Here is a 27242-nt window from a genome sequence, read left to right as displayed (position 1 = left end):
AGAGCGTGGTTGTCTTATGATTATTTTATTCTGGGAATGGTGCAATATACCCAGCTGGCACAAAACGTTCTGAGAACCATGTGTCTCTTAGGTGGGAATTTCAGTACTTAAAAATAACGTTTCCTACAGGTTTCTTCAGGGTTCTATTTAAAGTAATGTTTTCAAATTGTTCAGAGAACGTTAAGAAACAACATTCTTCTGTGTGAATTTCAGTACTTCAGCATAATGTTTTTTACAGGTTTCCTCATGGTTCTATTTGTCTGTGCCCAATAATGTTCGTACCCGGTTTTGTGCTGCTACCATGTTGTGCTGCTGCCATGTTGTGTTGCTACCATATTCTTGTCATGTTGTCACTCCACTAGGGCTCTCACCTACTCCCTGTAGGCTGTCTCATCGTTGTTGGTAATCAGGCTTACCACTGTTGGGTTGTCAGCAAACTTGCATTCATGGATGAGCACGGAGTACAGGAGGGGGCTGAGCAAGTACCCCCGTGGAGCCCCCATGTTGAGGATCAAATGCGGAGGTGCTGTTACCTACCTTCACCACCTGGGGATGGCCTGTCAGGAAGTCCAAGACCCAGTTGCACAGGGTGGAGTTCAGACCCAGGGCCCTGAGCTTAGTGATGAACAAAAGATGAACAAAATAAGTTGGTATGGGGAACAATGGCAATTGCTGAGTGGACACAGAGAGGTACAAAGTTGTTGTAAAAGGCGCTCTTTTCTAAGAAAGAGCCTGAAACAAATCCAAGACAGAAATGATCTGGCTCTGTGTGACCTGAGAGAGATATGGAATGGAAGGAAATGAACTGTGCTCCTTTCTAAAAATCACTGGGGTCTATCATTGTGCAAGTTTTACTGTAACTTTAATGCATTCTGTAAAACTGTGACACAATTTTGTGAATATCAATGTTTAGGTGGCAACACTATTTCAGGGGTTATAGAAGACAACAATAGAAGACAGCAGTATTTGGGTATGGCAAAATCTCAAATAGCCTAACATGTTAGTGCTTTCAGAAAGTATTCATACACCTTGACTTATTCCATATTTTGTTTTGTTACAGCCTGAATTCAAAATGGATTAAATATATATCACCTATCTACACACAATACCCCATAAAGAAATGTTTGCTAATTTATTGAAAATGAAATACAGATATATCTAATTTACATAAGTATTCACACACCTGAATCAATACATGTTAGAACCAACTTTGGCAGCCATGACAGCTGTGAGTCTTTCTGGGTCTTGAAGAGCTTTGCACACCTGGATTGTACAATATTTGCACAATATTCTTTTTAATGACCAAATAATAAATGTTTAAATATATAATCGTTTTTATGGATGGTTTATTATGAGATTTTAGGTTTTATTTATTCGCACCAAAGAAAAGGGAAAGACAAAACAGTACAGATTAAAAAAACAGCTATAAACAGTGAGGTTGGAAACCCAAAGGGGCTTATATGAAAACCGCACCACAAATATAAGTTAAAAAAAATGTACGTTTGTTCAATCAGTTAAACTAAGCATATTAATCATAATTGTACATATACTCAGTATACAAGAAAAAACGTGTGTGTGTGTGTGTGTGTGTGTGTGAGAGAGAGAGAGAGAGAGAGAGAATTAGGCTACATGGAGGGGATTATTGGTTAGTTTGGGTCATCAGGCTGACCCCCAGTCTTCGCTTGAAGTTATTGAGGGATGATGAGGTTTTGGCAATGTGAAGATAAGAATTCCAGAGTATGGTACTGTACCTCTGTATCTGATAGAGAAATGACTATGTGAGGTGCGGCAGTTGGAAGGGTGAAGGTCATCACAGTGTATTGTGTTATATAGGTGGATTTCAGAATTAACCTGGAAGAATCCATTGAAGGGTACACTGTCTGGGAGGTATGAGTATTTGTAGATTAAAGTACATAATTGGCGTACATTCATGTCGTAAATACCTGGCTACCCCTACCCCGGTCAACTGCCCGGCACCCTCCACAGCAACCCACCAAAGCCCCCACCATTTCTCCTTCACCCAAATCCAAATAGCTGATGTTCTGAAAGAGCTGCAAAATCTGGACCCCTACAAATAAGCCGGGCTAGATAATCTGGACCCTCTCTTTCTAAAAGTATCTGCCGAAATTGTTGCAACCCCTATTATTAGCCTGTTCAACCTCTCTTTCGTATCGTCTGAGATTCCCAAAGATTGGAAAGCTGCCGCGGTCATCCCGCTCTTCAAAGGGCTGACACTCTAGATGCAAACTGCTACAGACCTATATCTATCCTACCCTGTTTTTCTAAGGTCTTCGAAAGCCAAGTTAACAAACAGATGACCGTCCATTTCGAATCCCACCGTACCTTCTCCGCTATGCAATCTGGTTTCAGAGCTGGTCATGGGTGCACCTCAGCCACGCTCAAGGTCCTAAACGACATCATAACCGCCATCGATAAGAGACATTACTGCGCAGCCTTATTCATCGACCGGGCCAAGGCTTTCGACTCTGTCAATCATCACATTCTTATTGGCAGACTCGACAGCCTTGGTTTCTCAAATGATTGCCTCACCTGGTTTACCAACTACTTCTCTGATAGAGTTCAGTGTGTCAAATCGGAGGGCCTGTTGTCCGGACCTCTGGCAGTCTCTATGGGGGTGCCACTGGTTCAATCCTTGGGCCGACTCTCTTCTCTGTATACATCAATGATGTTGTTCTTGCTGCTGGTGATTCTCTGATACACCTCTACGCAGACGACACCATTCTGTATACTTCTGGCCCCTCTTTGGACACTGTGTTAACTAACCTCCAGACGAGCTTCAATGCCATACAACTCTCCTTCCGTGGCCTCCAACTGCTCTTAAACGCAAGTAAAACTAAATGCATGCTATTCAACCGATCACTGCACGCACCTGCTCGCCCGTCCAGCATCACTACTCTGGACGGCTCTGACTTAGAATACGTGGACAACTACAAATACCTAGGTGTCTGGTTAGACTGTAAACTCTCCTTCCAGACTCACATTAAGCATCTCCAATACAAAATTAAATCTAGAATCGGCTTCCTATATCGCAACAAAGCATCCTTCACGCATGCTGCCAAACATACCATTGTAAAACTGACCATCCTACCGATCCTCGACTTCAGTGATGTCATCGATAAAATAGCCTCCAACACTCTACTCAACAAACTGGATGCAGTCTATCACAGTGCCATCCGTTTTGTCACCAAAGCCCCATACACTACCCACCATTGCGACCTGTACGCTCTCGTTGGTTTGCCCTCGCTTCATACTCGTCGCCAAACCCACTGGCTACAGGTTATCTACAAGTCTCTGCTAGGTAAAGCCCCACCTTATCTCAGCTCACTGGTCACCATAGCAGCACCCACTCGTAGCACGCGCTCCAGCAAGTATATCTCACTGGTCACCCCCAAAGCCAATTCCTACTTTGGTCATCTTTCCTTCCAGTTCTCTGCTGCCAATGACTGGAACGAACTGCAAACATCTCTGAAGCTGGAAACACTTATCAGTGTTTATCACACTTATCAGTGCTCTGACAGCACCAGCTGTCAGAGCAGCTCACAGATTACTGCACCTGTACATAGCCTATCTATAATTTAGCCCAAACAACTACCTCTTCCCCTACTGTATTTATTTATTTATTTTGCTCCTTTGCACCCCATTATTTCTATTTCTACTTTGCACATTCTTCCACTGCAAAACTACCATTCCAGTGTTTTACTTGCTATATTGTATTTACCTCGCCACCACGGCCTATTTTTGCCTTTACCTCCCTTATCTCACCACATTTGCTCACATTGTATATAGACTTATTTTTCTACTGTATTATTGACTGTATGTTTTATTTATTCCATGTGTAACTCTGTGTTGTTGAATGTGTCAAATTGCTTTGCTTTATCTTGGCCAGATCGCTGTTGTAAATGAGAACTTGTTCTCAACTAGCCTACCTGGTTAAATAAAGATGTTTTTTTTTTTTTAAATAGATAAGAAATCGAGTTCTTAAACAAAGGTGCAGATGGGGCCAGGTAATTAGAGGAGGTGGCTAGTCTTGCAAATGTATTTTGTACGATGAGTAATTTGTGTAGGTAGGAGGCATATGTACTGGCCCAGACAATATTACAGTAAATTAGATATGCCTAAATTAAGATAGTATACAGTAGAGTTAGGAAGCTTGCCTGATGAACCAAACCACTCATCTTTCTGATGATACCAAGATTTCATCACTTTGCTACAGACAAATTGAATATCTCTCCAGGATAACTTTTCATCAATGAGAACTCTGAGGAATCTAGTGGTGTGACTTGTTCCATTTCATTCCCACCAAAATGAGATTCTGGCTCTTTTTCTTTTTTCCTTTTTTTTAACAATATTTCTTATTCTTACTAATGAATACAATAAATATAGTTGTTTTTACATTTAAAGATAATTTGTTTATCTCGAACCATTCAGAAAATTTTGCCATACCTGAGTTGGCTTCATTAATTATTGAATCAAAATTCTTGTGTGATAAATATTATAAAAATATTTATTATAAAAATGACACCGAACAAAACAATAAACACTACAAAAACAAACCATGAAGCTAAAGGCTATGTGCCCTAAACAAAGTCAACTTCCCACAAAGACAGGTGGAAAAAAGGGCTACCTAAGTATGGTTCTCAATCAGAGACAACGATAGACAGCTGCCTCTGATTGAGAACCACACCCGGCCAAACACAAAGAAATAGAAAACATAGAAATAAAGAAACTAGAATGCCCACCCTAGTCACACCCTGGCCTAACAAAAATAGAGAATAAAAGCCTCTCTATGGCCAGGGCGTGACAAAGACACTGATTTAACCAGAGAGGCACCAATCTCATCATGACCTGCAGATGCTATCTTTAAGTTACCAATTACCTCCATCACCTCCATTACAGTTGACATGATCATTAGAAATGATTCAATGCCCAAAATGTCAGATAGGAACTGTTAATCTTGGGGTGAAAAATAAACAGTGGACTCCATATGTTCCATGTCCTAAACTAGCATTTTGGCTTCCAAACTGTGTGTTGGATCTGTTTGGGTTCCCTGAACTCCCTGATTGAGAGGTGACATTGACTTGCCCTTCAGTGACCTCTGGATGTCGGCTCTTGTTCACAACTCTTGTGGTAGTCTCAAGTCTTAATAATAACTTCATTTTAGCCCCTTTAGTTACATCATAATAATGAACTCAGGGAGGCTCAGTTTGGTGAAATTCTTGTCTTTTTTCTTTTTGGAGGCTTCTGTCTTCTGTCTCGTGTATATCTCCCCTCTATGTTGGTCTCCTCTACTCTCCTGTCCTGTCTTCTCCTCTCCTTTCATGTCCAGGGTGGATACAGTATCTTGTCCTCTCATCTAACTGGGGGATGGGGGAGTGGGCATGGAGTGTACTTTAACTGTGAGGCTTGTGTCTGTACCAGCACAGTGGTCATTGAGGAACATACAGAGCAAGTGCACAGAGCCTGAAATAGTAGTCTGCTCTATGCGCTGGGACAGTGCTCAGTAAACCAGGACTTTGATCTCTCTCAGCCGTGTGTATCCTGCTCTGCTCTGCTCTCTCGCTCCTCATCTTATCCTCTCATTGCTGCTTTCTGCTGCTCACGGTAAGCCTCCTGATGTTGAGTCTTCTCTTCCCTTCATTGTTAATGCTAAATTGTAATTATTTCGCTTCTATGGCCTATTTATTGCATTACCTCCCTAATGTTCTACATTTGCACACACTGTACATAGATTTTTATTTTGTGTTACTGACTGTATGTTTGTTAATGTGTAACTCTGTGTTGTTGTTTTTGTCACACTGCTTTGCTTTAACTTGTCCAGGTCGCAGTTGTAAATCAGGTTGATTTAACCTACCTGGTTAAATAAAGGTGAAATAAAAAAATAAAAAATGATCTTGCAGGATGCATCCTAAATGGCACCCTATTCAAATCAAATGTATTTATAAAGCCCTTCTTACATCAGCTGATATCTCAAAGTGCTGTACAGAAACCCAGCCTAAAACCCCAAACAGCAAGCAATGCAGGTGTAGAAGCACGGTGGCTAGGAAAAACTCCCTAGAAAGGCCAAAACCTAGGAAGAAACCTAGAGAGGAACCAGGCTATGAGGGGTGGCCAGTCCTCTTCTGGCTGTGCCGGGTGGAGATTATAACGGAACATGGCCAAGATGTTCAAATGTGCATAAATGACCAGCATGGTCAAATAATAATAATCACAGTAGTTGTCAAGGGTGCAGCAAGTCAGCACCTCAGGAGTAAATGTCAGTTGGCTTTTCATAGCCGATCATTAAGAGTATCTCTACCGCTCCTGCGGTCTCTAGAGTTGAAAACAGCAGGTCTGGGACAGGTAGCACGCCCGGTGAACAGGTCAGGGTTCCATAGCCGCAGGCAGAACAGTTGAAACTGGAGCAGCAGCACGACCAGGTGGACTGGGGACAGCAAGGAGTCATCATGCCAGGTAGTCCTGAGGCATGGTCCTAGGGCTCAGGTCCTCCGAGAGAGAGAAAGAAAGAGAGAAAGAGAGAATTAGAGAGAGCATACTTAAATTCACACAGGACACCGGATAAGACAGGAGAAGTACTCCAGATATAACAAACTGACCCTAGCCCCCCGACACATAAACTAATGCAGCATAAATACTGGAGGCTGAGACAGGAGGGGTCAGGAGACACTGTGGCCCCATCCGATGATACCCCCGGACAGGGCCAAACAAGAAGGATATAACCCCACCCACTTTGCCAAAGCACAGCCCCCACACCACTAGAGGGATATCTTCAACCACCAACTTACCATCCTGAGACAAGGCCGAGTATAGCCCACGAAGATCTCCACCACGGCACAACCCAAGGGGGGGGCGCCAACCCAGACAGGAAGATCACGTCAGTGACTCAACCCACTCAAGCGAAGGGCGGTTCGTTGCTCCAGAGCCTTTCCGTTCACCTTCACACTCCTGGGCCAGACCAAACTCAATCATATGACCCACTGAAGAGATGAGTCTTCAGTAAAGACTTAAAAGTTGAGACCGAGTCTGCGTCTCTCACATAGGTAGGCAGACCATTCCATAAAAATGGAGATCTATAGGAGAAAGCCCTGCCTCCAGCTGTTTGCTTAGAAATTCTAGGGATAATTAGGAGGCCTGCGTCTTGTGACTGTAGCGTATGTGTAGGTATGTACGGCAGGACCAAATCGGAAAGATAGGTAGGAGCAAGCCCATGTAATGCTTTGTAGGTTAGCAGTAAAACCTTGAAATCAGCCCTTGCCTTAACAGGAAGCCAGTATAGGGAGGCTAGCATTGGAGTAATATGATCAAATCGTTTGGTTCTAGTCAGGATTCTAGCAGCCGTATTTAGCACTAACTGAATTTTATTTAGTGCTTTATCCAGGTAGCCGGAAAGTAGAGCATTGCAGTAGTCTAACCTAGAAGTAACAAAAGCATGGATTAATTTTTCAGCATTATTTTTGGACAGAAAGTTTCTTATTTTTGCAATGTTACGTAGATGGAAAAAAGCTGTCCTTGAAACAGTCTTGATATGTTCGTAAAAAAAGAGATCAGGAGGCCTCCCGGGTGGCGCAGTGGTCTAGGGCACTGCATCGCAGTGCTAACTGCGCCACCAGAGTCTCTGGGTTCGCCCCCAGGCTCTGTCGCAGCCGGCCGCGACAGGGAGGTCCGTGGGGCGACGCACAATTGGGCTAGCGTCGTCCGGGTTAGGGTGGGTTTGGCCGGTAGGGATTTCCTTGTCCCATCGCGCTCCAGCGACTCCTGTGGCGGGCTGGGCGCAGTGCGCGCTAACCAAGGGGGCCAGGTGCACGGTGTTTCCTCCGACACATTGGTGCGGCTGGCTTCCGGGTTGGAGGCGCGCTGTGTTAAAGAAGCAGTGCGGCTTGGTTGGGTTGTGCCTCGGAGGACACATGGCTTTCGACCTTCGTCTCTCCCGAGCCCGTACGGGAGTTGTAGCGATGAGATAAGATAGTAATTACTAGCGATTGGATACCACGAAAATTGGGGAGAAAAGGGGATACAATTTTAAAAAAATAAAAAAATAAAAAAATAAAAAATGAGATCAGGGTCCAGAGTAACGCCGAGGTCCTTCACAGTTTTATTGGAGACGACTTTACAAATATCAAGATTAATTGTCAGATTCAACAGAAGATCTCTTTGTTTCTTGGGACCTAGAACAAGCATCTCTGTTTTGTCCGAGTTTAAAAGTAGAAAGTTTTCAGCCATCCACTTCCTTATGTCTGAAACACAGGCTTCTAGCGAGGGCAATTTTGGGGCTTCACCATGTTTCATTGAAATGTAATGCTGTGTGTCATCCGCATAGCAGTGAAAGTTAACATTATGTTTTCGAATGACATCCCCAAGAGGTAAAATATATAGTGAAAACAATAGTGGTCCTAAAACGGAACCTTGAGGAACACCGAAATGTACAGTTGATTTGTCAAAGGACAAACCATTCACAGAGACAAACTGATATCTTTCCGGCAGATAAGATCTGAACCAGGCCAGAACACTGCACCGCCTGCAACCGTAGGGCTCTCCGGAGGGGGTTACCGGTCTGCAGAATGCATCACCGGGGGCACACTGCCTGCCCTCCAGGACACCTACAGCACCCGATGTCACAGGAAGTCCAAAAAGATCATCAAGGACACCAACCACCCGAGCCACTGCCTGTTCACCCCGCTATCATCCAGAATGCGAGGTCAGTACAGGTGCATCAAAGCTGGGACAGAGAGACTAAATAGTCACTACTAGCCGGCTACCACCCGGTTACTCAACCCAGCACCTCAGAGGCTGCTGCCCTATATACATAGACATGGAATCACTGGTCACTTTAATAATGTTTACATACTGTTTTAATCATTTCATATGTATATACTGTATTCTATTCTACTGTGTTTTAGTCAATGCCACTCCAGCATTGCTTGTCCTAATATTTATATATTTCTTAATTCCATTATTTTACTTTTTGATTTGTGCGTATTGTTGTGAATTGTTAGATACTAGTTGCACTGTTGGAGCTAGGAACACAAGCAGTTCGCTACACTCGCAATAACATCAGCTAAATATGTGTATGTGACCAATACAATTTGATTTGATTACCGTACTTATTTCTCATGCAGGCTCTTTCCGTATGGTCTGATAATTCTCCAGACAAATTTTTATATGTAAATATGATATCCACAGAAATAATCTGTAACAGTCCAGAGCTCTGGTGGTACTCTGGTGGGTTGCGTGTCATAGAGATTCTTATGACACTGTATTCAATTCTCTGATTTATTTCTGGATTTTCTCATGGTCCTGTAATGGATAAACTACCACCTAAAGGTCATGAACAAGCACTAGCATAGCAACTCATCCTGGTACGAAGACAACCACACCGACCAGGACAACGCCTCGCAGCGCATGGCACTCCTCCTGCTCTAGCTGCTGCTCTTCGTAGCCGGCCTGACGCTCAACGCCCTGGTGGTGTGGGTCAACTGGCGCCTGCTCAGCAGTTGCAACGGCTGTGCTCTTCTGTGTGCTCAATGTAGGCGTGTCGGACCTGCTGATTATAGTGGTGGTGCCCTTCTCCATCCTGTAGGCCATGTTGGAGAACGTGTGGTTGTGGGGACACTTCCTGTGCCGCTTCACCTTCCTCGTTTGTGTCATCAACTTCTACAGCAGCTCCTTCTTCCATGGTCTATATGATGGTGGAGCACGACCTGTCCGTGGTGCGCTCCGGCCCCACGAACTTTTGGCCCCAAGCAGACAGGCTCAGGGGGTTCCTCTGTGTCCTGTCCGTAGTTCTAGGCCTGCTTGATAACGCAAAGAATATATATAGGACACCACTCCTTGGCATGTTTTTATTGCTGCACAAACGTTTTGGGTATGAGCCCTTCTTCAGCGTGCAAGGCAATGACAATCAATGTCAACTGAACAATACCACAGAGGTGGGCATAATTATAAATTCACAGTCAGTATTGGCGTAATCAAGAGATCCCAGCAGAGAGCTGTGATGGTAACATGACAAACTAATAAAGATACTGTATATAGACACACAATGCAAATACTTAATGATGTCATTACCTGCTGGATAACGCCCATGTGACGCTGCTGGAGTGGGACGAGCTGGAATGCTACATCTATCAGCACAACTTTGTGGACTGGTATGCTGCCCACACCTTCCTCTATCTGATCTTCCAGTTCCTGGGCCCGGCGGCCATCATCATGACCTTTAACATGCTGACTCTGCAGGTGGTGTGGACCAGACCTGAAGGGCTGGTTTAGGGGAAAGAGCAGGGGGAGCTGTGGCTGGTTCATCTGTACTCCCTATTGTTTGTGCTGTGCTGGCTGCCCTTCCACATTGTCTTGCCGCTGCTGCTGGTGAACTAGCTGAACCCGAGGGTGCTGAGCTACCAGACGGTGGTCCAGGCCCTGTCACGGTTCTGCTGCCTGGCCAACCCCATCCTCTACAACTTCCTCAGCAGGAGTTTCTGTGGCAACCTCATCGCCAACTTGGCTTGCCACCTGCCAGGGGAAGAGACGAGAATTACGTCAACGCAGGGGTAAAGGGAGGACGGCGGCCAATGAGAAGGCAAAGGAGTTGAGTGACGCCTGCACCAGCCAATCAGATGTGGAGTCTTAACCCATTGTTGCGCAGTAACAAAAGTAATGTAGTGGAATGTCCCTTTGCCATGCTTAATGTCTCCCTCAATAAAGTGCATGATGGAATAAGCTAGCGGTTACTTTCTTTTCCTCTGTCACGCACTTCTTGTTTCTCGTTGCTGTAATGAAGGGCCCCCCAGTGGCATAAAATTTCCAGGAAGGGAATATCATCCATGTCCTGTGTCCATAAACACTGATGTCGAGGAATGCAGAAACTGGCTTAAGCATAGATCAAGTTAGTGGTGACTAATTCTACATTTTGTGAAGAATGATTTGATTATTGTAAAAATTACCTGTAAATTAATATTATAATTAGCTTATTCGTTTTTTATTCAGAATGCTTTTTTTATACCACGTAGTTTTTTCTCACTATGTTTCATTGTAAAATCTTAAACCCTACTGCTATAATCTCTTCAATAACACTATATTAACAAGCTACTAAACATTAGCAATAAACCAGCTTCAGGATATGGATATATCAACTATCCAATTACTGTTCTCCTTACTCTGAAATGTTTGGTTGGTTATGGATCACAACTTTCATGTCTTCTTCATATATGAACAAACAAGTTACTAACCTCAAAATGAATGTCATGCTGCCTGTATATTCTTGTCACATTCACAAGAAAAAACAGATGACAACTTAACTGTCAATAGTTTTGGTACAGGCCAGGTTGTCACTACCTGGCTATGCTGACATCTTGCTGCTCTGAGGAATCAGGGGTACATCCCAAGTGGTACCCTAGTAGTGGTGAAATAGTACATTGGAAATAGGGTGCTATTTGAGACGCAACCAGGATTCATTAGCAGGTTTCTGTGGCTTGGCCTGAGCTGACACTACAGAATTCTTGAATGATATCGTCTGCCTTCTCATGTCTCCTCACAATCTACAGTACATGCTGCCTCCACACACACACACACACACACACACACACACACACACACACACACACACACACACACACACACACACACACACACACACACACACACACACACACACACACACACACACACACACACACACACACACACACACACACACACACACACACACAAAACCTTGCATAGCAAAACACTATACATGTACAGAGACAGATCCATGCCTGAGTTTTGCTTAACCATTCAAGTCAATTCATTATAATGACAAAATAGCCAGAAACATATTATGAACATTTTATTCTGTTGCTTTGTTGTATGGTGTTGTTTTCTATTTCCTTCTTTTTTAAAGCAGATAAAGGTTTCACATTAAAATATGAAATACCCCCAAATCTATAAATAAAACACCACAGGTTGGACAGTAATTGTATTGACAGCTAGCTTGAATGAGCCATGAATCATGAACATGAGTAGAAAAACACTGCAAAAAAAGAGAAGCTTACATTATTTACAGACACAAAGTCATTGAGATTTTCATTTCCAGTTAAAAAAAGACGGTATGATCATACTAGAGTAGACTTGTAAGTCTCAATATTCAAGCAACATGGTCCTTGTGGTATTATTATAATAGTCTCTAATGTGGCCACTAGCAAAACATTCTCAGCACAAGGCCAATGATTTCTCTTACTAATGATCATTTTGTACAGTTGGGATGATAATCGAGAATGACGTCTGCGACTTTTGGTTTTGAAACCCTTTTTCTTTTAGAGGTGTGGCAGTTCACCAAAACCTTACCAATAATTGCAATACATTCAATCAAACTGAAGGCATTTCATTTGTTTCACACTAAAACGGCGTCTGGCAGTAACACTGTTCAGCTAAAATAGGACATAGAGCAACTGCACTAGTGGGTCTCTCTCTCTCTCTCTATTCTTCGATATGACTACACAGTAAATCAATGTTTCTAATTTCTGAAACACACATTATGCACACACATTACAAGTCTCCATCTTGGAACTCAAAGTGATGTCATGGAGATACAGTCATGGGAAAAAGTAAGTACACTCCCTGGAAAGTGGTCTTTTGTTGTACATATTTGGACAGATGGATATGTAATCGTCACTTCACCACAATTGACAGATAAAGGAAACCTAATTTAATAAATGACACTGAAAGACTAGACTTTGCAATGTTTTATTTATCAAAAAATTTACAGAAATGCAACTCCATAGTGCAGAAAAAAACAAGTACACCCCTAGCTTCAATAGCTGGTGTTGCCCCCTTTGGCTGAAATAACTTCATGTTTCTTGTAACTATCTATTAGTCTCTTACATCGACAACGAGGAATTTTTTGCCCACTCTTCTTTACAGTACTACTTCAACTGTCATGTTCGAGGGCTTTCTTGCAAGCACGGCCAGCTTCAAGTTCCCCCACAGCATTTCGACAGGATGCTGTGGGGGAATTCCATAACCCTCCATTTCTTATTTTTGAGTCATTCTGTTATAGCTTTGCTTGTGTGTTTTGGATCATTGTTCTGTTGCAAGATGCATGTTCGGTTCAGAATCATCTTGAATGATGGCAAGTTGTCCAGGCCCTGAGGCAGCGAAGCAGCCCCAAACCATAACGCCACCGCCTCCATGCTTTACGGTTGGTATGAGGTTCTTCTGTTCAAAGGCAGTGTTCCGAACATGGCGTCTGGCATTGCGGCCAAACAACTCCACCTTTGACTCATCTGTCCAGAGCACATTGTTCCAGTAGTTTTGGTCTTCACCCAGATGTTGTCTGGAAAATGTCAGCCGTGTCTTCATATTCTTTTTTGAGTGCAGAGGCTTCTTCCTTCCTGACCTCCCATGTAGGCCAAGTTTGTGCAGTCTCTTTCTGACAGCTGACTCATGCACTTAGACATTGATTGTGGCAAGAGAAGCCTGTAGATCCCTTGATGTTACCCTGGGGTTCTTAGAGACTTCTATGAACATCTTTCGGTCAGCTCTTGGGCTGATTTTGGTGGGACGATCTGGCCTAGGTAGATTGCCAGTGGTCATTTGTAGATGAGCTGTCAGACAGTGGAATGATGTACTTCAAATTGCTTGGAAATGGATTTGTAACCCCTCCCAGACTCATGGGCATCAATAATCTTTCTTCTTAGGGCCTCAGGTAGGTATTTTGATCTTGACATGATGTTTTACCAAACACCCATACGGTTAAGACCAAACCAGTTTCTAATCTTTATGGAAAGCTGGACCCTCCCAAGTTACTCTCTAATGATTTTCACCTATTTTGGTGCACCTGATTCTAATTTTAGCCATTTTATGTGATGGTAATGGTAGGGGTGTACTAACTTTTTCTGCTTAAAGAAACTGCATTTTTGTTTATTTTAATTGCATAACATTTTCAAAGTAACTTTTTTTGTGTGTGATTTGTTAAATTGGATCACCTTTATCAATGAATGTGGTTAAAATTTAGCTCAGATATCCATGTGTCCAAATACTGTATGTCAAACTAAAAAAAGACCACTTTCCAGGGAGCGTACTTACTTTTTCACATGAGTGTAGATAGCGGACTGCCAAATAAAATAAATCAACAAATCTGTCACAGTTTTGAATCTCTCAACAGCTAAGAGTAACCCATGTGTATTACAAACAAGAACCTACCATATAAACTTCAGAACATACAATAACATTCTTGAACATGAAGTACTTCTCAATATTGATAACTATGACAAGTAAAGTAATAATATCAATTTCATATATGTCTTTCTATACAATTATTATTTTGACCTAAATTCTTAAAATACAAATCCTTTATCTGTCGGACAGTATTTCTTTTGAATTTGACCTCAGCTGAGCATTGTTCAGTAACTGACCGTTTTGTTTGACTGTGGTACAGTGATGAGGTTTAACAGTGGTTATGTTCGTTCCAGCACTGGCAGTTGGTGTTGGTCTTGGCTCCACTGTTAAGTTTCTGTATGAGTAAGTACAATGCCGTTCAGAGGATTCAATGAGCCCCCTCATACTAATTTTATCATAATGTAGCATCTTCATTGATTTAGCTGCATTTTGAGTTAACCTGCTCCACCTCACGTCAACCTAATCATCGAAGCACAGGAGAAATGTTCATATTCAATTTGACATTTACATCTTCTGCAGTCGATAACGGAAAGCATCTTCCCGTTTTCATATTGTAGTCTGTTATCATGGGATTCCAAGTACCTAGAGGTACAGTAGGATGAGAAAAAGCTACAAATCCACTGTCTCACACTGGTAATTCAATTATTGCAGTTCTGTACCTCTCGTTCATTTTCCTCTCCCAGCCCTGTGGTTTGAGAGATGTGATTGGGCATGAACCCAAGTCAGCATACAGGATGGGCCACCATTTTGGCCCCAGCGCTTGTCATTACATTATCCCTTTGTCTTTCTGTCTGTGTGTTACTAAGGTGCAGGGCACGGGTGGTGGTGTAGCAGTAACACACAGGTCAAAGTTCCCACAGAGCGGTGGTGAGGGGAGCCTGGAAGAGTGGATCATCAATCAGCGCCATAGTGGGGACAAGGTAGCCACTGAGTAGAGCAGTCCCTCTCTCTCTCACACACACACACACACACACACACACACACACACACACACACACACACACACACACACACACACACACACACACACACACACACACACACACACACACACACACACACACACACACACACACACACAGACACAGACAGACACAGACACAGACACAGACACAGACACAGACACAGACACAGACACAGAGCCAGGTAAGAGTGAGCTCTGCTTTCTGGCTTTACGGTGGTGACAGTATTAGCTGTTTGTCCTTTTTAGAGGACACTGTGAGGACACAGCCTCCCCCTTCAACTAGAGCCACCCTGGCATACATATGGTTACAAACACACATGCACCACCCACACAACCTCACACACACACACCGGCATTCTAACACACACTGACGCACACATCCACCCACACACATATCCCCCCTCTCTCTTACACACACACACCCTCTCTCTTACTCTCTTACACACACACACGTTTTCTAACCCCCTTCACATTAAGACACTGCTCTTCTGGAGCTGCTGCGGCTGAGGCTGCCGGCGCTGCTCTTGCGGGAAAGGCTGGGTGTCGTGGCGACCGAGAGGCTCGGTGTTGTGGCAACCGAAGGGGCGGGCTCGTTGGGGCAGCCATACTGCAGGAGGATGTCGGCACACTCCTGACTGCCAGCATAACGTGCCAACGTGACGGCCGTCTGCCCCTGGGCGTCCCGACACCTCACATCACTGCCATACTGCGACCAGGGAGAGAGAGAGAGAGGGAGGAGGATTAGGGAGAATGAGAGAGGGCAATAAGATTCAGTTGAAATTCGTAGTGAATAAAAAAACACATGTATAGCTGTTTTTGGTCAAGTGTCTGTGTGATATCCACTACAGTATGTACAGTTGAAGTCGGAAGATTACATACACCACATTTAAACTCAGTTTTGACAATTCCTGACATTTAATCCTAGTAAAAATTCCTTGTCTTAGGTCAGTTAGGATCACCACTTTATTTTAGGAATGTGAAATGTCAGAATATTAGTAGAGAATTATTTATTTCAGCTTTTATTTCTTTCATCACATTCCCCGTGGGTCAGAAGTTTACATGCACTCAATTAGTATTTGGAACCATTGCATTTAAATTGTTTAACTTGGGTCAAACATTTCGGGTAGCCTTCCACAAACTTCCCACAATAAGTTGGGTGAATTTTGGTCCATTCCTCCTGACAGAGCTGGTGTAACCGAGTCAGGTATGTAGGCCTCCTTGCTCGCACACGCTTTTTCAGTTCTGCCCACAAATGTTCTATAGGATTGAGGTCAGGGATTTGTGATGGCCACTCCAATACCTTGACTTTGTTGTCCTTAAGCCATTTTGCCACAACTTTGGAAGTATGCTTGGGGTCATTGTCCATTTGGAAGACCCATTTGCGATCAAGCTTTAACTTCCTGACTGATGTCTTGAGATGTTGCTTCAATATATCCACATAATTTTCCTCCCTCGTGATGCCATCTATTTTGTGAAGTGCACCAGTCCCTCCTGCAGCAAAGCACCCCCACAACATGATGCTGCCATCCTCGTCACGGTTGGGAAGGGGTTCTTCTGCTTGCAAGTCTCCCCCTTTTTCCTCCAAACATAATGATGGTCATTAAGGGTCAAACACTTCTATTTTTGTTTCATCAGACCAGAGGACATTTCTCCAAAAAGTACGATCTTTGTTCCCATGTGCAGTTGCAAACCGTAGTCTGGCTTTTTTATGGTGGTTTTGGAGCAGTGGCTTCTTCCTTGCTGAGCGGCCTTTCAGGTTATGTCGATATAGGACTCGTTTTACTGTGGATATAGATACTTTTGTACCTGTTTCCTCCAGCATCTTCACAAAGTCCTCTGCTGTTGTTCTGGGATTGATTTGCACTTTTCGCACCAAACTACGTTCATCTTTAGGAGACAGAACGCGTCTCCTTCCTGAGCGGTACGATGGCTGCGAGGTCCCATGGTGTTTATACTTGCGTACTATTGTTTGTACAGATAAATGTGGTACCTTCAGGTGTTTGGAAATTGCTCCCAAGGATGAACCAGACTTGTGGAGGGCTACAATTTTTTTCTGAGGTCTTGGCTGATTTCTTTAGATTTTCCCATGATGTCAAGCAAAAAGGCACTGAGTCTGAAGGTAGGCCTTGAAACTATTCTTGTTGCCAAATACTTTATACACAAACAAACACCCAAAGTCTATACCAAAATTACCAATTTTTCTGATTGAATTTAATTATCTTATTAAAACATCAACCCTAGTGAATAACAACAAGATTAACATCTCCATGAATCATTATAATAAGATCTTTTCAGAGTGAATATAATTGCACTTAAATTGTTTGTTTTGTATTATTTTATTTTTATTGATATTTTTTGTATGTTTGAGTATTGTTAATACCTGTGTTTGGTTTGCTAGACATGTTTGATGTAGCATTGCAAGTTGATTTTTGTATTATCATTTTTTTTTAAATATATATGTAAAAAAAAAAGGTAGGCCTTGAAATACATCCACAGGTACACCTCCAATTTTCCAAGCTGTTGAAAGGCACAGTCAACTTAGTGTATGTAAACTTCTGACCCACTGGAAATGTGATACAGTGAATTATAAGTGAAATAATCTGTCTGTAAACAATTGTTGGAAAAATTACTTGTGTCATGCACAAAGTAGATGTCCTAACCGACTTGCCAAAACTATGGTTTGTTAACAAGAAATTTGTGGAGTGGTTGAAAAACTAGTTTTAATGACTCCAACCTAAGTGTATGTAAACTTCCGACTTCAACTGTAAGTTATTTCTGCTATTCTTTGACTGTAGTGGCATGATGTCATGATGCCTCAAACCGAGAATGGATGAAAGAAAAAAAATGGAAATGCAGGATGAAGAGATTATAGGAGGGACGCTCTCTCACCCAGACGAGCAGCTGGGTCATGACCACGTCGGCGAGCTGGCAGGCGGCGTGCAGCGCGGAGCAAGGCGGCCGGAGGGAGCCCTCCAGGGGAGGGCTAGGGGAGGCAGCAGGGGGGGGTGGAGAGAGGTGACCCCCTGGGGGAAGGGGGGCATTGATGTCATCCTTGGTGCTATGGGCCAGGAGAAGGAGCAGGCGGGGGAGGTCCCTCTCCATCACGGCCGCCAGCAGACTGGCTGACAGCGTGTTGATCTCTAACCCCTGACCGGGGGAGGGCAGGGCCAGCGGAGCCACAAACAACCTCTGCTCGTACTTGGCCCGGATCCATGACTCCCGCTCCTCTCTGGGACCAGACAGACACACATGGTTACAGAGACACAAAGACACAGTTACAGAGACACGGTTACAAAGGGAACGGAGTGTGTGAATACAGGCAGGTGTATGTAGTCAGACACCTTCACATCTCCTATTTCTACTACTAGCTCTAGCACTTCTATCAACGCAACTGCCTCCTTTTCTACAACAACATCAACAACTGAAACTAGCAAGCTTGCCAATTATTCACACATTGTGTCCTATACTCTGTACCCCAGTGTCTCCCTTTCCCTGTCCCCCAGTCCTCACCGGGTGGCGTCGGGCGTGGGTTTTCGGCGGCCCAGCGTACGTCCCTCCCAGATGCTGTTGGCCAGGTGGTTGCCGATGGCACCCAGTACCAGGGTGAGTTCTCTGGGAAGGTCGTCCAGGTCCAGAGAGCGGACACGGGACAGGTGGGTGCCCAGGTTCCTGTGGATTCCTGAACACTCAATGCAGATCAGAGCCCCCAGGTTCAGACTGGCCCATGTTGGGTCTGAGAGAGAAGACACAGTTAGGTCTGGGATCAGTCTATATAATAGGCTAAAACATGTACAGTTTTTAGTCCGGGTTGAAACTGCATGCATCGGATTAACAGAGAGCAAACATAGAGATGGGATTAGAGTACCGGTATTACAGTACAGTTTTATTCTGGGTTGAAACTGCATGAGTAGGATGTATATGGGAGAAAGAGTGGAAGGATATGGAGAACGGAGGGGGTTCCACCCACACTGAAAACCAAGCTCAATGACATGTGGAAGATGGATGAGGAACCAAGAAAGCAGAAAAAGCAGTAGAGCAAGAAAGGAAAGAGAAAGAGAATAGAGATATATTAAGAGCAGCACGGAGAGATACAACCATCCCTAATAAATGACTTACTAGGTGCTTCACAGTCCACACAGAGACTGTTGCCCTTGGCGTTACGGATAGCCTGCAGTGCCACAGCTTCACTCTGGCTGTTCTTACGAGCCTGTGGAACACACACACAATTAGTCTCTCCTCAGTGACAGCTGGTTTCCAACACAAACACTTTGCCAGACACAGATATTTTCTTGTAGTGTGTGTGTGTGTGTGAGTGCATTAATGCGTGTGTGTTTGTGTGTGTGTGTGTGTGTGTGTGTGTGTGTGTGTGTGTGTGTGTGTGTGTGTGTGTGTGTGTGTGTGTGTGTGTGTGTGTGTGTGCATGTGTGCATATGTGTGTGTGTGTGTATGTTCGTCTACATTCTTGCCTTGTTCTTGCTGCTCTCACACAGCTGCAGGCTGGCCAGGATCTGGCTCTCGATGGCCGTTACCCAGGAGTCCCTCTCCTCCACACTCTGGGCCTCGAAGTGCCAAGTCTGGCCCGTGCTCGACACGATCAGAAAGTCAAAGTTATCCTCGTCTGATGACAGAACACATACAGTACACAGACTTGTATTAGAGACAGTCAAATAATGACGTTTTGCCTGACCTTGTGACCTGACCAGGAATACAACATTGGTTCCAATCAGGTCACACGGTCAGGATAAAGTCATAAAGTACCACCCTGTGGGTTCAGAGGGTTACGTCCTCCATCACAATGATGATTGGTGGTGGATCTCCCAACGGCACGTACCTGCTAAGTAGACATCGGCATGCATTATTGCATTGCTGTCATGGTGGACAAATGCAGATGTATGGAGTATATGGAGAGAAGTCTTTTACCGAATGGACAAACAGCAAGTGCTTTGTCATAGAGACAGACTCAAGAGGCTGCTCAATAAAAGCAGACACTGACAGACAAATTGACAAACAGAAAAGCAGACAGTCAGACAAGACAGGCAAACAGGATGAAAAGCATGGCTGACAGGCAGACAGACAGAAACAGACAGACAAACAGGGCTGACAGACAGAGTTCCTCATTACCTGTCTTGTTTATGTTTCTTAAGCTACCAAAGCTTTTTAGTTTCCACATTTTGCGCTTTGCTACAGGGTAAGAGATTAGCAGATCAGACATCCCAGGGAAGCAGGGAGAGAGAGAGAGAATAAAGGAACACAGGAGGAAATGAGAGGAAGACAAAATAGATCAAAGTGATAAAGGCAGATATTTTGGAGAGAATAAGTAGAAATTCCAGCAGAAGGGCATAGACTGAGTTGAGACTAAGCTTTTTCTTTATACATCTGTTCAGTATTGACCCTTTTCTGATTCACTACCAAAGTCTATATGGTGACAGAATTCAATGTGCAGAAAATATATGATTATCTGTCATGAGTAGGGAATCATCTGATCTCACATACATTTATATCTGCAATGTACATTTATATCTGCAATCTGCAATGAGTACACTGTGTTGGAAGCTTACCATCTGCTTGGCCAATGGCTACGTCTCCTTTCTGGTTCATGCTCTTCTTCCTGCGATGCTTCTTCCTGTCAACCATTGGGGAGGCTGGGCCTGTATCTTTATAGGAGGAGGGTCTGGACACCCCCCCGATGGCAGAGTCTGCCACAGTCACACAAGCACAGGAAATAAGTTTGTGCCATATGGTATAAAAGTACAAAAAAAACTAATATCTACAATGACTCAAGTAAATTAAAAAGTGACAAAATCATTTTTCAAAGTATCAAGTCCACAGAGGACCAGGGTGCTTTGGGGCTTGTTAGAGAGAGTAGAGGGGCAGCGCTGCACCCCTCTGTTCCCCCCAGGAGACAAGCCTCCTCCCGCCCCCTCCTCTACGGGCAGGAGGTTACTACCACTACCAGGGACTATTAGGGGAGAGAGCATCACATTTCAAAGAGATATTACATAAAGACACTCATGACAATTCAGTGATCAAACTAAATAATGTATAGATATTGTAATGTAGATCACACACAAAAAATGTAAAGTGCTTATTTCTGTTCTATGACATAAGTGAGAGAGATGGATGAAAGAAAGGTGCAAAGAAGAGTAAGTTACAGGTAGAATGAAAAACAGTGAGACCCCAAGACGGCTAGAGCGAGGAGGCTCTAGATTAGGTTCAGAGACAAGGAGAAATAGAAGGGGAGAGGTGATAAAGAGAGAGATTGGCTGTCCTTTTGGAGCCTAGGGTGTGCCGAGTAGTGAGACAAAAACAAGTATGGGCAATTTTCTGCATACTATTATGATCCGAGTATTTTTTGTAATTATCGTGATTGGAAGAAAAAAAACATTTGTGTGCCAGTACCTATCTTTCTCATGCTAGTCAGTCATGTGCAAGGTTCTACGTGGTCTGAATAACTCAACTGGCTGGTTGTAAAGAGAAGGGTGGGTTGTACGTTGATCCTGCTCTATTTCTCCGTTCACTCCCTTCATAATTTCACCTGATCAGATTTCCTTCCATGTTTTCAGGCTGATCATTTACAGTGCATTCGGTAAGTATTTAGACCCCTTGACTTTTCCCACATTTTGTTACATTACAATCTTATTCTAACATGAATGAAATATATGTTTTCTACACACAATACTCCATAATGACAAAGTGAAAACAGGTTTGTAGAAACTTTTGAAAATATATTTAAAAAATAAATAAAAATACCTTATTCACATTCAGTGGTAAGAAAAAGTAAGTGAACCCTTCGGAATTACCTGGATTTCTGCATAAATTGGTTATCAAATTTGATCTGATCTTCATCTTCGTCACAACAATAGACAAACATAGTGTGATTAAACTAATAACACAGAAATTATGGTATTTTTCTTGTCTATTTTGAAAACATAATTTAAACATTCACAGTGTAGGTTGGAAAAAGTATGTGAACCCCTAGGCTAATGACTTCTCCAAAAGCTAATTAGAGTCAGGAGTCAACTAACCTGGAGTCCAATCAATGAGACGAGATTGGAGATGTTGGTTAGAGCTGCCTTGCCCGATAACAAACACTCACAAAATTTGAGTTTGCTATTCACAAGAAGCATTGCCTGATGTGAACCATGCCTCGAACAAAAGAGATCTCAGAAGACCTAAGATTAAGAATTGTTGACTTGCATAAAGCTGGAAAGGATTAAAAAAGTATCTCTGAAAGCCTTGATGTTCATCAGTTCACGGTAAGACATGTTCTATAAATGGAGAAAGTTCACCACTGTTGCTACTCTCCCTAGGAGTGGCCGTCCTGCAAAGATACTGCAAGAGCACAGCGCAGATCTCAATGAGGTTAAGAAGAATCCTAGAGTGTCAGCTAAAGACTTACAGACATCTCTGGAACATGCTAACATCTCTGTTGACGAGTCCAAGACACGTAAAACACTAAACAAGAATGGTGTTCATGGGAGGACACCACGGAAGAAGCTACTGCTGTCTGCACGTCTGAGGTGTGCAAAAGTGCACCTGGATGTTCCACAGCGCTACTGGAAAAATATTCTGTGGACAGATGAAACTACAGTTGAGTTGTTTGGAAGGAACACACAACACTATGTGTGGAGAAAAAAAGGCACAGCACACCAAATTCAAAACCTCATCCCAACTGTAAAGTATGGTGAAGGGAGCATCATGGTTTGGGGCTGCTGTGCTGCCTCAGTGCCTGGACAGCTTGCAGTCATCGACGGAAAAATGAATTCCCAAGTTTATCAAGACATTTTGCAGGAGAATGTTAGGCTATTTGTCCGCCAATTGAAGCTCAACAGAAGTTGGTTGATGCAACAGGACGACGCAAAACACAGAAGAAAAATCAACAACAGAATGGGTCAAACAGAAAAAATAGACCTTCTGGAGTGGCCCAGTCAGAGTCCTGACCTCAACCCGATTGAGATGCTGTGGCATGACCTCGAGAGCAGTTCACACCAGACATCCCAAGAATATTACTGAACTGAAACAGTTTTGTAAAGAGGAATGGTCCAATATTCCTCCTGACTGCTGTGCAGGTCTGATCCACAACTACAGAAAACATTTATTTTAGGTTATTGCTGCCAAACCAGTTATTAAATCCAAGGGTTCACATACTTTTCCCACCCTGCACTGTAAATGTTTACACGGTGTGTTCAATAAAGACATGAAAACGTAAAATTGTTTGTGTGTCATTAATTTAAGCAGACTGTATTTGTCTAATTGTTTTGAACTAGATGAAGATCAGATCAATTTTATTCCCAATTTATGCAGAAATCCAGGTATTTTCAAAGGGTCAACATACTTTTTCTTGCCACTGTAAGTATTCTGATCCTTTGCTATGAGACTCGAAATTGAGCTCAGGTGCATCCTGTTTCCATTGATCATCTATGAGATGTTTCTACAACTTGATTGGAGTCCACCTGTGGTAAATTCAATTTATTGGACATGATTTGGAAAGACACACACCTGTCTATATAAGGTCCTACAGCTGACAGTGCATGTCAGAGCAAATACCAAGCCATGAGGTCGACGGAATTGTCCGTAGAGCGCCGAGAGAGAATGGTGTCGAGGCACAAATCTGGGGAAGGGTACCAAATAATTTCTACAGCATGAAGGTTCCCAAGAATACAGTGGTCTCCATCATTCTTAAATAGGAAACGTTTGGAACCACTCTTCCTAGAGCTGGCCACCCAGCCAAATTGAGCAATCGGGGGAGAAGGGCCTTGGCCACCAAGAACCCAATGGTCACTCTGACAGGGCTCCAGAGTTCCTCTGTGGAGATGGGAGAACCTTCCAGAAGGACAACCATCTCTGCAGCAATCCACCAATCAGGCCTTTATGGTAGAGTGGCCAGACGGAAGCCACTCAGTAAAAGGCACATGCCAGCCCACAACAAGATTCTCTGGTCTGATGAAACCAGGATTGAACTCTTTTGCCTGAATGCCAAGCGTCACGTCTGGAGGAAACCTGGCACTATCCCTACGGTGAAGCATGGTGGTGGCAGCATCATGCTGTGGGGATGTTTTTCAGTGGCAGGGACTAGGAGACTAGTCAGGATCGAGGGAAAGATGAACAAAGTACAAAGAGATCCTTGATGAAAACCTGCTGCAGAGCGCTCAGGACCTCAGACTGGTGCGAAGGTTCACCTTCCAACAGGACAATGGCTCTAAGCACACAGCCAAGACAACGCAGGAGTGGCTTCGGGACAAGTCTCTGAATGTCCTTGAGTGGATGAGACAAAGCCTGGACTTGAACCAAATCTAACATCTCTGGAGACCTAAAAATAGCTGTGCAGCGACGCTCCCCATCCAACCTGACAGAGCATGAGAGGATCTGCAGAGGAGAATGGGAGAAACTTCCCAAATACAAGTGTGTCAAGCTTGTAGCGTCATACCCAAGAACACTCAAGGCTGTAATCACTGCCAAATATGTTTCAACAAAGTACTGAGTAAAGGGTCTGAATACTTATGTATATGTAATATTTTAGTTTTTTATTTATAATAAATTTGCAAACATTTCTAAAAACCCGTTTTGTCTTTGTCATTATGGGGTAATTTGTGTAGATTGATGAGAAAAAAATAACAATTTAATCCATTTTAGAATAAGGCTGTAACATAACAAAATGTGGAAAAAGTCAAGAGGTCTGAATACTTTCTGAATGCACTGTAGATTGCTGTTGCGTCCTACTATAATAAATCACATGGCCAGGACGTTTACTATCAAGCTATTAATGTGCATAATATCTAACAAATGGGGCAATGGTAGCGAAACAGATGCCGATGCTCATTCTGACCGAGTGACAACAAACTTGGCAGCCCACTGCAAGTTGAAAACACACACAAAGACACACACACACACCCCTTCCGTGCGCTGCTTCTAATCTGCAGCGTTTTTGCAGTGAGTTTTTTGCCAACATCTACTTAAGCATATTAAAACACTTACATTCTTTCCGATCACGATTATCATCCGAACAGATCCGACTATCAACTGTCAATTTATGGATACGATTACAAATACGAGTATGGCCATGTCGGCACACCCCTATTGGAGCCCCTCTCACCCGCGCTGGCCCCCTCAGGCCCCTGGACGTCTTTGACCAGGCCGTTGAGGCCGGGCGGAGGGCCACAGGAAGGGACGGCACCAGCACGGGGCGGGCGTTTCCCTGGCACCTTCACAGTCACTCTCAGCAGGTCCATCTCTTTCCCATGGACATTCTGCATGTAGTCCTGTCAGGTCAGGGGGAAAGGCCAACCATTACAGCAGATATTTCAAACATACGTATATAATGTTACTGTAGCATGGTCCAACCCATTCTAAGATTCAAAATGGTCTTCAGCAGGTTATACAAACTATAACAATGTAGCCAACTCAGGGATTCAATGAGATTCAATATCCGACCATATTCCAAAGTCTTTGTAATAGAGCCAGAGGATTTTCCTGACTGGTCATGTGGAACCTCTATCATAAATGCATGTCCCTGATCAGCTCTTTATGTGTGTCAATACAAACAGCTGGAATATAGTGTAGCACTTAGTGTCAGTGCATTGACTCACGTTGACGCTGGAGTGATAAGAGAGCATGCCGTTGTTGGACAGCGTGACGTATTTCTTCTTCCATTCCTTGTTGAGGGAGTTCCCACTGCGCTTCAGCAGGATGCTCTGGTGGAGGGAGACAGGGTTGACGGACAGAGGAGAGGAGACAAGGATAAGACACACATTCTTTATCTGTTCTTTATTATGCTCCTTATGCCAAAAGAGCCTAGCAGGCTTCCACAAAATCTACCTCAACAAAATTCTCAAAGGTAAGTCAAATCCCTCTCCTAGCTCCATGATGTTAGTTCATTGTCTTTGATGAGCTCCTATAGACTACTGTCAGTTCATCTCTACAGAAGGGAGCATACAGCTCCTACAGGATATACTGTCTGTCTGTCACCTACCTGTTTGATGGGGATGGAGCGTCCACTACCCAGGTCTCCTATCTTACCGTCTGTACTCCTCCTCTCCGAGTCACTGCACCTACGGCCCTGCAGACATGGCACAAGACAAACAACAAGAATAAACAGCTAAAGAGAAAACAGAGCGAGAGGGAGAGAGAATGCTGTTCATCGACTACAGCTCAGCATTTAACACCATAGTACCCTCCAAACTCGTCGAGACCCTGTGTCTTGAGCCCGCCCTGTGCAACTGGGTCCTGGACTTCCTGACGAGCCGCCCCCAGGTGGTGAGGGTAGGAAACAACATCTCCAGCCGCTGATCCTCAACACTGGTTCCCCACAAGGGTGCGTTCTCAGTCCTCTCCTGTACTCCCTGTTCACCCACGACTGCGTGGTCATGCACGCCTCCAACTCAATCATCAAGTTTGCAGACGGCACTACAGTGGTAGGCTTGATTCCCAAAGACGACGAGACGGCCTACGGTGAGGAGGTGAGGGCCCTCGGAGTGTGGTGTCAGGATAATAACCTCCCACTCAATGTCAACAAAACAAAGGAGATGATCGGGGACTTCAGGAAACAGTAGAGGGAGCAGCCCTCTATCTACATCGACGGGACAGTGGTGGAGAAGGTGAAAAGTTTTAAGTTCCCCGGCGTACACATCACGGACAAACTGAAATGGTCCACCCACACAGACAGCGTGGTGAAAAAGGCCCAGCAGCGCCTCTTCAACCTCAGGAGGCTGAAGAAATTTGGCTTGTCACCAAAAACACTCACAAACTTTTACAGATGCACAGTCGAGAGCATCCTGTCGGGCTGTATCACCGCCTGGTACGGCAACTGCTCCGCCCATAACCGTAAGGCTCTCCAGAGGGTAGTGAGGTCTGCACAACGCATCACCGGGGGCAAACTACCTGCCCACCAGGACACCTACACCACCCGATGTCACAGGAAGGCCAAAAAGATCATCAAGGACAACAACCACCCGAGCCACTGCCTGTTCACCCCGCTATCATCCAGAAGGCGAGGTCAGTACAGGTGCATCAAAGCGGGGACCGAGAGACTGAAAAACAGCTTCTATCTCAAGGCCATCAGACTGTTAAACAGCCATCACTAACATTGAGTGGCTGCTGCCAACATACTGACTCA

At 43.9% G+C, this 27242-nt stretch overlaps 1 protein-coding gene and 1 pseudogene across 1 annotated transcript in view; one reads left to right on the top strand and one right to left on the bottom strand.

Moving 5' to 3' along the window:
* Positions 1-450: 450 nt before the first annotated feature.
* On the top strand, positions 451-10563 carry LOC129816027 (G-protein coupled receptor 182-like; annotated as a pseudogene).
* Positions 10564-11821: 1258 nt separating this feature from the next.
* The window catches only part of LOC129815417 (arf-GAP with GTPase, ANK repeat and PH domain-containing protein 1-like), a 33859-nt gene continuing 18438 nt past the window's right edge, over positions 11822-27242 (bottom strand). Inside the window, exons 9-18 of the mRNA XM_055869216.1 lie at positions 26100-26186; positions 25717-25821; positions 25224-25389; positions 20689-20826; positions 20252-20311; positions 19597-19748; positions 19247-19337; positions 18641-18863; positions 18020-18359; positions 11822-15836 (exon numbers count right to left, since the gene is read on the bottom strand). Of these exons, the coding sequence (XP_055725191.1) occupies positions 15603-15836; positions 18020-18359; positions 18641-18863; positions 19247-19337; positions 19597-19748; positions 20252-20311; positions 20689-20826; positions 25224-25389; positions 25717-25821; positions 26100-26186 (1596 nt within the window). The 3' untranslated portion in view covers positions 11822-15602. The remainder of the gene's footprint in view (positions 15837-18019; positions 18360-18640; positions 18864-19246; positions 19338-19596; positions 19749-20251; positions 20312-20688; positions 20827-25223; positions 25390-25716; positions 25822-26099; positions 26187-27242) is intronic.

This window comes from Salvelinus fontinalis, chromosome 18 (genome assembly GCF_029448725.1).
Source record: "Salvelinus fontinalis isolate EN_2023a chromosome 18, ASM2944872v1, whole genome shotgun sequence".
Classification (NCBI taxonomy): Eukaryota; Metazoa; Chordata; class Actinopteri; order Salmoniformes; family Salmonidae; genus Salvelinus; species Salvelinus fontinalis.
The sequence above is the reverse complement of the archived record's forward strand: the minus strand, read 5'-3'. Positions and strand labels throughout refer to the sequence as shown.